The 13,999-nt window shown below is 35.0% G+C and overlaps 1 protein-coding gene across 1 annotated transcript; it reads left to right on the plus strand.

Moving 5' to 3' along the window:
• Positions 1-4,924: 4,924 nt before the first annotated feature.
• On the plus strand, positions 4,925-13,756 carry LOC114195099 (disease resistance protein At4g27190-like). The gene is made up of 4 exons (XM_085665452.1): positions 4,925-7,501; positions 7,688-8,233; positions 8,812-13,065; positions 13,370-13,756. The coding sequence occupies exons 1-3, from the start codon at positions 4,925-4,927 to the stop codon at positions 9,616-9,618; spliced, it is 3,930 nt and encodes a 1,309-aa protein (XP_085521578.1). The 3' UTR covers positions 9,619-13,065; positions 13,370-13,756.
• Positions 13,757-13,999: the final 243 nt, after the last annotated feature.

The following is a 13,999-nucleotide window of genomic DNA, read 5'->3' on the forward strand; positions in this document are numbered from 1 at the left end:
ATATTTCTCCTTTATTACCTTGATTTTAGAGGAAACTAAGGCATAATATGCATTACAAATTAAAAAAATTAAATCAAAAATGATTACTAAACTCCGCAAAAGTCAGCACAATATCCAACTTGTAACGTCCCATTTAATTTATAAACGCAATTAAAGGAAACGTCACACATAAGATAGAATAACAACGTAGTCCTGGGGTTCTCAACATCACCCCTACAAAACTAGGCACACCACGATGCCAACAAAAGCAGGGTAACGGTCTAACTAAAAGTTTACAATGTAATAACCACGAATACAGGGGTCATAGCCCTAAAGAATACATGAAGGAAAGAAGTGTAAAATCCAGCCCAGATGGCTAAGCTGCGGAATCGCCATTCCCTTGTTGACCACGAGAATCTCGCCCCTCTGCTCCCATCAATCAAATTGATGATCATCGCAAGAAAGAACAGCCACATACAACACAACCATGCAACAAAACGGGTAAGCTAGAGCCAACAACATATTCATCATACAGTCAGACATATTTTCATCATCTCATATCCATATAACAACGAACATGTTATGACTCTTCACTCAATACACTACGACTCGACTCGACTCATCCGGATACGTATAACTTAGTCGGATTCAGCGGATGCTTGCACTTGTGGTGAATACCTCTGCTCGACCCTGAGCTGCTCATCTCCGAGCTATGTGTTACAAGTGTTACGATGAATCAAATCTCCCTCATCACAAGGTTAGCCCTTAATGAATTTCAGGCCTCCTGCTACTCTCACCACAGGAGTCAGTCTGCTCTAAGTGAGACTAACTGGCCCCTTAGAGTGTCAGGATGCAGTCCTTACCTTGAATCCTTACCTAGTTATACAGATGGGGCACCACCATGGACACCCACTAGCAGAGGCCATGGAATTACGCCCCGACCACTGAAGCGCAACCCTGAAAGTCTCACCTAGAGACCCCAAGGAATTATGCACTGACACAGATCGACCTCATTCACATAACCAAAACGATAATTACCAAGCATAGATATACATCACTTGTACAAACCTTTGATGCCAATGCCTTTCGTGATCCAGGCCCCACTCATTCCAACACCACATAGTCTATCCATGTAAATAAGATCCAACTCATCATGTTATCATGCCACTTTAATATTATCCGTCTCATTTAATTCACATGTCAATTCTCATACCAACCCATCATCTACAATTCATGAATCATGTCAAATATATTTCATGCTCCATCATATACATACCACTCATCATACAATCAAACTCAACCAAAACAGATCATTCAGGAACCAACGGACATCCAAACACAGCATTGTCTTGCCTAGCACCTCGCTCAAGCTGAGGGGTCTCACTCAGGCGAGTTCCCCCTCCGCCTAGGCGAGGGCACAAGATCAGGGGCATGAGCAACGCGGGATCTCGCTTAGGCGAGACCCCTCTCGCCTGGGCGAGTTGCCTGCTCGCTCAAAATTTTGAGCGGGTCGCTTGAGCGACCTCTCGCGCAAGCTGGCTTGGGTGAATCCATGTTTGTCTCGCCTAGGCGAAACTGGCTCGCTTGGGCGAGATTAGCAGGTCTCACCACTGTTTCACCTGCACCAGCCATATCTATCGAACCACCAAGCATACAAAGCATTCAATCACACCAAACCGAAGGATTTATCCGTGCAATCAGTAACTAACTCAAGAACAGCCAAAATAACACCAAAAGACTGGAACCCTAACTTCCCGTACCTGGAAAAAGGTCAACAGAAGCTTTGACGGCACGACGACGGATATTGCAGCTCTACTAGTGAACTAACGAGCTGAAAACAGAAGGTAGGAACAAGGGCGCATTATTACTAAACTTTAACCGTGGAAAAAGTGGAGGGAAAACGATGGAAGCCATAAAAATCTGGAAAAAGACACTTACGTGGAGCCGGAACTGAGTTTGAGCTTGAACGAGGTGGACCTTAGGGCAAACCCTAGCAGAGCGTTCTGTGAGGTAGTGGGGGATGACGGCTGGTTTCTAAAAGAGTGAAAGTGAGGTGGGATTAGGGCAACATAGCAAGATCTTATATGCTGGGCCAACCCTTAGGCCCACTTACAAGGGCAGCCCCTTTAGTTTAGGGCAGAAATAAAAATGGGGGTCTTACACAACTCCCATCCTAATAATTAGGGAATCATTTGATCCACCTTGTTGTGCATCATCACGATTTACTTCCATTGAGTAGTTCTATGTTGGAATAGGAGGTCCACAAAGTTTGGGATTCCCAACATACCTCTGTGAATCGAACATTTCAAAACAACAAGAAGTTTGAAATTTTATGAGATATTTGCCTCGGTTAAAAGTAGACCGGAGGCATAAAATATTTTTTGTCTCAGTTAAGAGCAAACTTAAGGAAAAGTTCACAAAAATTACAAAAATGTACAAAAATGTAACTGCTTCTTGATATGCTTCGTTTGCGCGAGAAATGAGGCATACAAGACAATTTAATAAGCCCCAATCGCACTAGTGAAATAAAGAAAAATTGATAATTTCTTCATCATTGTCTACTCATAACATAATCTTCTAATTTGGCAAGTCTTCTCTATTGCCTTTAAGGTCTTCTATATGTCTTTGGCTCTTTAAGAGTTGGTTTTGTTTGCTCATTCACTTCTTCATAATTGTCTAGATTCACCATTGGTTGCTTTTAGGCTTTCGAACTCCAGTCTCATTCCTCCTTCACCATTGGTTGCTTTTAGGTCTTCTATATGTCTTTGGCTCTTTAAGAGTTAGTTTTGTTTCTAAATTTATAATTTGTATGTTTTTTTTAATTTATACCATATCCAATAAACACACTTATCTACTTTATCATCAAGTTTCTTTCTTGTTTGATTTGGTATATGGGCATTAGATTTACACCCAAAAACTTTAAGATGTCGAATATTGATGGTCTCCTTCTACTTCAAGCTTCTTCAAACGTCTTATGAACATTTTTAGTTGGATACCTATTCAATATATACATAGCAGTAGCAATTGCTTCTGCACATAGTTGGATACCTATTCAATATATACCCAAGTCTTTCTCCTAAAATCATAAGTGAAGGTAATGAAATACTTACTACCACGAGTTGGAATCTCAACTATGCATAAGTCTAAATGTACAATCTACAATACTTTCTTTGCTCTCCATGAATTTTCTGTAGAAAATGAGTCTCTATGCTTCTTTCCCAATTAGCAAGCCTCACACACATTACTAGGAATATTTATAACAAGTAAACCATAAACATTTTTTTTCTTTGATAAAAAATTCAATCGAGAAAATGAAAGTGTCCAAAACGCATATGACATAACCAATCATCATTAGGGATAATAAAACTCAAACAATTACATTTTTCATGGTTAATTTTCAAAGGAATAAGCGATTTGGAGTCATTTTTACCTTAGTAACAAACTTTCTATTCTTATCAATGAATTTGCAATATCCTTCTTGAATATCATGTTATATATATCTATTGTTGCCAATTTTTACTATAAACTTCACCGATTCGTCTAGCAAAGAAATAACTCCTTTGTTTTTCACACATATGATTACTACAATCAGTACCTAAATACCAAATAGTTTCATCTTCAAAAAAATTTGTTACTGGCCAAAAATAAACTTTTTGAGGGTTGTTCAAATTCTCATCAGTTTGCAATGTTAACTTTTTGTCAGAATCTACAATATGTTGCTTTGTGGCCAAACTTTTCAAGTGAAAGCAATTAAAATTATTATCTTGATAAAGTTTGTCTCTATCTCTTCCAGAATTAGAGGACCAAGAATTATTTTCATTTTTTCCTTGAGTAGATGATTTGAAATTGTTATTTCTCCATTGATTGAATTTTGCTATATTGTTGAAGTTCACCAAACTCTTTAATGTTTCTTCATTAATCTTTTTTGTTTTTTCTAATATTCTCCTCATATGACTTTCGATGCTTCCCTACAATTCTGCTAGAGACATAGTATTTTTGTTGTGAGATTCTATTATTGTAGCCACCACATGATCATATTTAATTGGAAAGGGACGTAAAATTTTCTCCACCACTTTTTGTCGAGTATCTCTTCTCCATATACCCCTATCTTATTAACAAGGTTGGTAACACAAGTGAAATATTGTTCAACACTGTTTGAGTTGGACATTTGACATTTCTCATCATCTCTGCAAAGTTGCAACTTTGATTTTTGCAAATGAACAACTAAATATTCATAGACATCCAATAAAGATATGCATATAGTATTCATCTTTACCCGTGGATATTTGTAACAATGATTTTTTTTTTCATCTCTAAACTCAATCAAGATTAGTTACTTGTCATGGACTTTATAGACTTGACATTCTTTTTAAGTTTTATTTGACTTGTTAACCTACTAATTCTATTTAGTACAAAAAAAATCCTTTAGATGGGTATAATATTTGCTTAAATAGGCTAATGAATTAATATGTCAATGGAAAAAAAATTATTTAAAATAAAATATATACTGTGGAAATTGAAATTACTAGACTCTCAAGACATTAAAGACTCTCAAGACATTGAATAGAGGTAGTTCAACTTGATAATAGGTGAATCCTTTACCTAGTTTACATGACATGTACTTATTTTACAGGTTCAATTATAACTTTTACGATATTTTTCCTTTTGTCAATTATAGGTTTGTAAATAAGACATTACTTTATTCTGTATCTGGTCTCAAAAATGATTGAACAGTGTTTTGAACAATAAAATAAAATAAAACATATATATATATATATATATATATATATATATATATATATATATATATATATATATATATTAGGGACAGACAAAAAAAGCTAAATAAATTATTATTGCATGCCACCTTTTTACGTTTTTTCCTTTGACTGCATATTCATTTTCCAATATACAAACACAACACTATTTCGTAGATAATGAGAAAATGATGAATTCATTCATGTTTAGGACCCTGTCAATTCAAATGGAGTATATCCCGGGTATCTTATGTCTCTACGCAGGAAAGATTGTAGAATATACGTTGGGTTCAGTATGCGGCTGTTACATCAACGACTTTACTTCGAAATTTCAAGATGCTAAAGAAAAATTGGAATTGACTCGAGAGAATATGAAGGAGCAAATCAGAGAAACCACTAATGGGACTGAAAATTTTGAGCCAGCTTTTCTGAAACACGTTGAGAATTTGTTGAAAGTTGCTGAAAAAGTCTTAGAAGAAGTGCAATTTCTGGAAGAAAGAATTTCAAATGTAAACAAGAGCTATTTCAGAAGGCAGCGTCTATATTTTCTTGCAAAAGAAATAGAAAGAGAAACAGATAAAATGTTTGAGCTCCTCTATTTTACGAAGATTGAATCACTCTCCAGGATTACTGAACTCTCTAATGATTTGGGTGCATTCAAATCTACTGAAGAAGCTTACACCGAGATTTTGGCAGCATTAAAGGATAGAAGTGTTTCTATGATTGGACTCGTTGGAGTAGGAGGCTCAGGAAAAACTAGCTTGGCAAAAGAAATCGGTAAAAAAGCTGAAGAGATGAAACTCTTTGAGAAGGTTGTCATGGCAACGGTGTCTCAACCTATAAATATCAGAAGCATCCAAGATCAGATTGCTGATCAATTGGGCTTCAAGTTAATGGAAGAATCAGATATAGGTAGAGCACAGAGACTATCAGAGAGGTTAAGAAAAGGTACAACTTTTCTAATCTTGGATGATGTATGGGAAAAACTAAACTTTCAAGCTTTAGGTATTCCATTTGATAACAGTAAAGCTTGTTGCATATTCCTAACAACTCGGAGTAGAGAAGTATGCACTTCTATGAAATGTCAAAATATAATTGAACTTAATGCCTTGACTGAAGGGGAAGCTTGGGCTTTGTTCACATTTCATGCAAACATAAGTAATGACTCCCCAACAGATTATAATGCAAGAAGAATTGTTAGTGAATGTAACGGATCGTCTACTGCAATTGTGACTATAGGAAGCACTCTAAAAGGGAAAACTTTTGAAGAGTTTCAGTTAGCACGGCTCATGCTACAACAGTCCAAACAACTTGATATTCCAAAAGGATTAACAAGTCATCAAGTTTGTCTTAAATTGAGTTATGATAATTTGACAAACCAATTAGCCAAATCCTTATTATTGTTGTGTTCAATATTTCCAAAGAATCATGAAATTGATTTGGAGGATTTATTTCGATTTGGAAGAGGATTGGGCGTAATTTGGAGATTTGGAACAATGGAGAAAGAAAGAAGGGTGATGCATGCAGCTATTAACATCCTTAAGAATTCTTATATGTTGACGCAGGTCAAAGAAAAAGAAAAGGTGAAAATGCGTGATTCGATTCGTGATTTAGCCTTGTGGATTGCAAAAGCTGAAAGTGGTCAAGCAATTTTGACAAGTACTGCAGTGGATCCAAGAGTGTTGGTAGATGATGAAGTCACGAAAGATAAGAATGTAATAGCTTTATGGGATATGACAAATGGTCAACTTCTCAACTATGAAATGAATTGTCCATCACTTGAAGTTCTCTTGCTTCATGCTCCAGAGGTTGGTTTTACAATATCAAATGCTTTTCTGGTAAGGTTGAAAATGCTTAAACTTTTGGCATTCTTAACATTTGAATATAGGTGGAAGTTGCCTTTGGAGACAGAAACTCCATTATGGTACACTTCGCCACTATCACAATCAATTGAGTCATTAAAAAATCTCAATACTCTCAGCTTCAGAGGTTATAAATTAGGTGACATCTCAGCTTTGGTAAGTCTACAAGCTCTTGAGATTCTTGACTTGCGTGGTTCTTCTTTTAAAGAATTGCCTAATGGAATAGTAGCATTACAGAAATTGAAACTCCTAGATTTGTACTGCTGTTTGATTGAGAAAAATAATGCTTATGAAGTTATAGGAAGATGTTTGCGGCTAGAGGAATTGTATTTGCATTTGTTTCCATCAAAAAAGAAGTTTCCACATGATGTCTCTTTCTCGAGATTGCAGAGGTATGTTATAATACAATATCGCTCTGAATCATGTCCACATTACATGCACGCTGATGTTTTGGAAAAGCATAGACCATCTAGAGCTCTATGCATAGATGGTTTCAATGCCTCTACTCAAACTTTCATATCATTACCAAATAAGAATCTCTTTCTGAGGGCAGTGTACCTTCATTTGAAGTACATTGAGGGAGGTTACAAAAATGTAATCCCATCCATGCGTTCACAAGGCATGAATCAGATTGTTGCCCTAATCCTTGAACATTGTCATGATATTGAATTCCTCTTTGATGGTACGGCCATTACAAACAACAATGTTGATATGCTTCATACCAAAACTGTATTTTCCAACCTAGGTACCGTAAGGTTGCATCAGATGCAAGGCCTTCAAGAAGTCTTTCATGACCCTTCTTCGCAATGCTCTTTGGAAAAATTAAAAGAGCTAAGCATAGAAAGTTGTAACCAGTTATCAAACATATCCTTCCCAAAGAACTCAAATCTATGCAGTCTAAAGGTCTTGAGAATAAAAAGTTGCCCAATGCTATCTTCTCTCTTTTTTCCATCCATTTCCCAAATTCAAGTGTTTCGTGACGGCTCTTCGCAATGCTCTCTAGAAAATTTACAAGAGTTAGTCATAAATAATTGTAAAAAATTATACAGCATATCCTTCCCAAGGAACTCAAAGCTATGTAGTCTTAAGGAGTTAAGAATAATAAGTTGCCCAGTACTAACTTCTCTCTTCATGCCATTCATTGCCCAAACTCTAAAGCTGCTGGAGGTTCTGCAAATACTTGAATGCAGTGAATTGATGCACGTAATTGCAGTGGCAGAAGGCAATGATGATTATGTTCGCACTCAATATCATACATATTTGATGCTCCCAAAGTTAAGGATTATTGAGATTGAAGGATGTCACAAGTTGAAATATATATTCCCTGCGTGTTTTGGAAGACTACCAAGTTTGGAAAGGCTTATCACTAAAAATTGTGACAAGTTGAAGTATGTATTTGGCACTGAAAAAGAACACCATCTTTCAATGTATCATGAGTATCCAGATTTGCTTAATTTGGAAGTTCTCATGTTAGTTTCCTTACCTAACCTGGTTGACATTTGGCCTTCTCATTGTCATCCACGTTTACCAAATTTGAAAGAGTTACAATGCATTGAATGTTCAACATTGTCTAACTCTTCTTTGAGGAAGATGGCGATTGATTCAGGTCTACACCACCAAGGCACAACTGCAATGGTAATATGTTATTTGAAATTCATGTTTCAGAAGTCTAAATTGTTAAGATGTCAACACTGTAATTCATGGTTCAAATTTTATATATTATACACATAATGGTCAAAACAACTTAGGAATTTATTAAATATAATACCATAATCGAACATGTCTACCTTCTTTTTTTTTACTGAAGATGCAATTACTTCGTAAACTAGAATTTTGTTTATTTTTTAATTACTGGGTAGTTATTATATGGTTTAGTTACTCATATGTTCCCTATAGATAAACAAATTTATAGTCGTCTCTTTTACTCCTTATACATACTTTTTCTATTGGTCACTCTGAATTTAGATGGTAGAAACTGAAAAGGACTAAAAGTATAATGTATATAAATATGGAATATAAAAGGGATTAAAATGATATATGTGAGACTAATGAACATTTTAAGTTGAGTGCTAAGGACAAATGCATACAAACTATAGCGATTGAATCGCTAATTAAACCTTAATTCATCTTACACTAATTTTTATCTTGTTAGTTATTTTCTTTTTTAATGACTGTAGTACACTAATTAACAATGAATTGTGTTTTAAATGTAGAAGAAAATACTAGATGAAGCTGCCCTCAAATTCACAAAGCTTATATTTTCTGATCTTGGAGTAAAATGCCTTTTTCAATTCCAAATTGGAGAACCTGGGACCAATAGAGAACTACCCTTAAAGTTATCTACTCTAAAATTGCTGGATCTACCACAACTCAAATTCATATGGAAAAGCCCCACAAATTTTCTGAGCCTTCAACTGCTTCAATTAATCTATGTGGATGGATGTCCAAAATTGAAATCCATCTTCTCCCCTACCATTATAAGAAGCTTACCAGTGTTGAGACAACTAGAAATACTCAATTGTGAGGAATTAGAGCACATATTTGCTTCAGGGGATGCACAAGAACTCAAAAGTCTATTTACTTGTTCCCAACAAGTGTGCTTCCCTAAACTGGAGCAGATCAAAGTTCAAACGTGCAACTTGTTGAAATTCCTTTTTCATAATTTTGAGGCTGGCCATTTTCCCAGTCTAAGAATTTTGGAAATACTGCAATGCTCTCAAATAGAGAAGTGTTTTTCTTTTGAATCTGAAGCTGATATTGATGGTAAAGTGGGGAGGGACAAAGATAGCAAACAAGTTCTGCTACAGAACCTGAGAAATATAATTCTCATACATTTGCCAAACTTCAAAGAGATTCACCATGGATTTCAGTTAAAAGATGATGTTTATTGGACCATAAAGGATTGTCCAGAATACTCTCCAATTATGGGTAACATTCTGATAATCTCATGTCTTACTTTTAGCCACAATTACTATTTTTGTTTTGGACAGCCACAATTACTAAATTCTATTTTATTATGAAGTTTTTTATCCACGACAAATGTTTTGTGTTTAGAATAAGAGAGAGGCATAAGCTAAATCCGTTATGTGTGTAGAGCATACATGGGGTTATGCATTTATACATAAATAAAAACAAAGAGATGAGTCTTAATCTAAGACTTCCCTTCAAGTTAATGTATATAAATTGTAAAGCTGTCAAAATAGATTGAAACCCGCGAGTCAACCCGGCTCACCACGAGTTCGGGTCGGGTTGAGTTGAAAATTTTTTAAAAATTTCGATACTACTACTAGTTGATTTTTCACCCGGTTCACTTAGGACCCGACTCACTCGGGTAGAACCCGTGGTGAGCCGGGTTGGTGAGCCAACCCGCAAATAAAAGGTCACATGAGTATTTTTTTGTTAAGTTGGACTTTGAATTTGAGTAAAGTTAGGTTGTTTTTTTAGCCAACACATAGATAATTAGTTTTTTTTTTTTGTGATTTTGGTTTGTATTTGGACTATATAAAGTTTATTTAGATTTTAATTATAATTATAATTTAGTTTTGATTGAAAAAAAATGTATTTTCTTAATTAAGTGAGTCTGTGAGCCAACCCGTTTACCCCACCAACCTGTGGTAAGCCGGACCGGGTTCAAATTTTTTTGGCTCGCTAATAAGTGAGCCGAGTTGGGTTGGCTCACTAAGTGATCAATCCGTGGTGAGTCGAGCCAGATCGAGCCAAGTTACCCGTTTTGACAGTTCTAATAAATTGTATGTAGTAAACTTGTTACAAATATATTCAATTATTAATTTCCTATAATTATTTATTGAAAATATCTACTAGTTGATCAATAAAAATAACAAACTCAATCTTAATTTTTTCGAACACCATCTTTTCTTGAATATGATAATTAATCTCAATATGGTCCTTTCACGAAAGATGGTATTTGAGCTAACATGAAGAGCAGTTTAATTGTCACATATAAATGTGTGTCATTTAAGTTTGAGTGACCTCTCCAAATTTGGAATCATTTAAGTAGTCATTTAAGCCAAATAAGCTCACAAGTAAATGAGGTCATAGTTCTATATTTTATTTCCACACAAGATCTTACTACAACATTTTTGTTTTTTTTCTCTTCCAAAAGATCAAATTATCACCCATAAAGATAGAATATTTGGAAGTGGATCTCTTATTAGATGGAAAGTCTACCTAATTGGCATCTATATAACATACAACTTTAGTGTAATTATTGTATTTATAACAAACATTATCCAAGAGAACTTTTAATGCACTTAATATGAATGACAATATTGTTTGACAAATCACGAACAAAAGAGCATCATTGTCCTTAAGGACTTATCTGCGGTCTATCGCGCAAACCCCCAGAATACAATAGGAACTTCCTAGATCTTTCAAGGATCTCAGAACCAACAAGGTACTCTAAAAAGAGTAAATAATTAGACCCAGAATAAAATAAAGAGAGATAACAAAGACTAAAAGAACAAAATATAGGAGAGAAGAATGATAGCTCAAGTGGTGTGTCTTGGAGGGGGCAAATGACATCTATTTATAGATGGAGGAGGAGCCTACTAATTGTACAAAACCCATGGCCAACTAAGGAACAATGGTAACAATTTTAAAAACCAAATCAAAACGGTTGTGAAATAATGGCCATATTCAAACTGAAATTGCAAAGATTTATGGCTGGGGCAACCTAAAAATTACTCCTCAAACCGTTTCATATCTTTTGAAATGTTATAATGTTTATAATGTTTACTTTACAACAAACATTTCAACGATTTGCACATAAAGAATTAAGGGATTGACTCACTACACTAAATACAAAAAAAAAATGTTAGGATGAGTAAATGTAAGATAGTTCAATTTTTCAACTAATCTTTTGTATTTCTCAAAATTTGATAGTGGCTCTAAAATATTGAATGACAAATCTCACTGTAAGTTATGCAAAATTCTTGAATAACAATGCTAAATTTGTCAAATCAAGCTTTAGGAGATTACTTGAGGTCATACGAAGATTTGTGGAGATGATATATCAATCCAGAAGACTCCTCCTGAACTATAAAACTTAAAGGTTACTTCATATAAATTTCTTCCTACAAACCACCGTTAAGAAAAACAATTTTTACATTCAGTTGACAAAGAGACTAGTCCAAGAGCAGTCATGGATATAAATAAGTAAACAAAGGTCATCTTTGCATCTGGAACCAAAAAATTTGTGTATATAATCTTTGGTCACTAGATGAGTTTTGAGACAATCGATATTAACAAAAATCCACCTAAAACCAACATAAGATTTTAAAAGAAGTTCCTAACTTCCACACGAGTTCATATGTTATTTGGACATGCAATTACTTCGTAAACTAGAATGTTGTTTATTTTTTAAATACTTGGTAGTTATTGCATGGTTTAATTATTCATGTGGTCCCTATGGATAACAAATTTCCCATATGATTAAAAGTCGTCTTTTAGTCCTTAATACTTTTTCTAATAGTCCCTGAATTTAGATGTTAGAAACTGAAAAGGACTTAAAGTAGAATATGGAATAGAAGGGATTAAAATGATATATGTGAGACTAAAATGAAAGAATTTTAAGTTGAGTACTAAGGAGAAATGTATACAAAATATAGCGATTAAAATGGCTAATTTTTATCTTGTTAGTTATTCTCCTTTTTTAATGACTATAGCATTCTTTCTTTATATTGGAAATTCCATTAAATTGGATTATCACACGTAGCAGACTAATTAACAATGAATTATGTTTTGTATGTAGAAGAAAAAGCTAGATGAAGCTGTCCAAAAATTCACAAAGCTTATATTTTCTGATCTTGGAGTAAAATGCATTTTTCAATTCCAAATTGGAGAACCTGGGACCAATAGAGAACTACCCTAAGTTATCTACTCTAGCATTGCTGGATCTACCACAACTCGAATTCATATGGAAAAGCCCCACAAATTTTCTGAGCCTCCAACTGCTTCAAGTTTTCCATGTGGATAGATGTCCAAAATTGAAATCCATCTTCTCCCCTACCTTTATTAGAAGCTTACCAGTGCTGAGACAACTAGAAATACTCAATTGTGAGGAATTGGAGCAAATATTTGATTCAGGGGATGCTCAAGAACTCAAAAGTCTATTTACTTGTTCCTAACAAGTGTGCTTTCCTAAACTGGAGCATATCAAAGTTCAAAAGTGCAACTTGTTGAAATTCCTTTTTCAAATTTTGAGGCTGGCCATTTTCCCACTAGAAATTTTGAAAATACGAATGTTCTCGAATAGAGAAGATTTTTTCTTTTGAATGTGAAGCTTATATTGATGGTAAAGTGGGGAGGGACAAAGATAGCGAACAAGTTCTGCTACAGAACCTGGGAAATATAACACTCAAAAGTTTGCCAAACTTCAAAGAGATTCACCATGGATTTCAGTTCAAAGATGAGGTTGAACAGATCTCCAGAATACTCTCCAATTATGGGTAACATTCTGCTAATCTCACGTCTTACTTTTAGCCACAATTACTGTGCCTTCAATTACCATCTTGAGTGAAATTCTATTTTGTTATGAAGTTTTATATTCATGACACATGGTTTGGAGCTACTCTTGCTCTAATTTCCTCCAGCTATTTTCATTTTTCTTGTTGCAACTCTTGCAATTGCATGTTAGAGGTGTTTTTTTTTAGGAATAACTGATGTGGAAATGTTTGTCATCTGTTTGTATATTTAAATATTTATTTTCTTATATCAGATATGTAAATATATAATGCTACAATAACTGTGCAGATTAACTAGGAGCACATGATGAAAGCCGCTTTTATTCAGAAAGAATAAATGGATGGACAATGCAGATCAGAGTAGACATGGTGTTGACAAAAGTGTCGGCAATTATAGCCCAACTGATGTAATTGGAATAGATTTGATTTAGCAACAGTACTATTTAGAAAATATTTCAGTCTATGTAAATCACTATTGTAAAAGGAGATAGTACGATGACTGTTAAAATAAGGTTAAAATATGTAGAACTTACCACGAGCGCCATAACATCATTTGAACTTTTATCACAATTCTTACACACGAAAGATGTCAACTTGCTTCTCCATAGAGCTGTGAAATGACCCATTTACCGTTTTCTTCTTCATCTTCTTCCTCCACCACCAGCAGACACCCCTCTTCCCATTTTTTCTTCCTCTACCAGCACCGACACGCCTTCCTCCGCCTCTACCAAAGGCCCTCCTTGTTCCTCCACTCTTCAAAGTCAACTTTTCTTCTATCTCCACCTCTTCCGACACCCCTCTTCACCTTCACTGAAGCCTTTCTTCTTCCTCCACTTCCATTGGCGCTCCTTCCTTCACCTTCATTGAAGTCCTTCTTCTTCCATCTCTATTGGTGCCTCCTTTCTCTTCCTTTACCTCC

This window comes from Vigna unguiculata, chromosome 8, assembly GCF_037176805.1.
Source record: "Vigna unguiculata cultivar grain cowpea cultivar isolate G323 ecotype 2 chromosome 8, ASM3717680v1, whole genome shotgun sequence".
NCBI lineage: Eukaryota > Viridiplantae > Streptophyta > Magnoliopsida > Fabales > Fabaceae > Vigna > Vigna unguiculata.

Coding starts and splice junctions, on each gene's coding strand:
- LOC114195099 (XM_085665452.1), top strand. CDS start 4,925: ATGATGAATTCATTCATGTTTAGGACCCTGTCAATTCAAATGGAGTAT. Junction 7,502..7,687: donor CAAATCTATGCAGTCTAAAG/GTCTTGAGAATA, acceptor TGTAGTCTTAAG/GAGTTAAGAATAATAAGTTG. Junction 8,234..8,811: donor ACCAAGGCACAACTGCAATG/GTAATATGTTAT, acceptor TTTTAAATGTAG/AAGAAAATACTAGATGAAGC.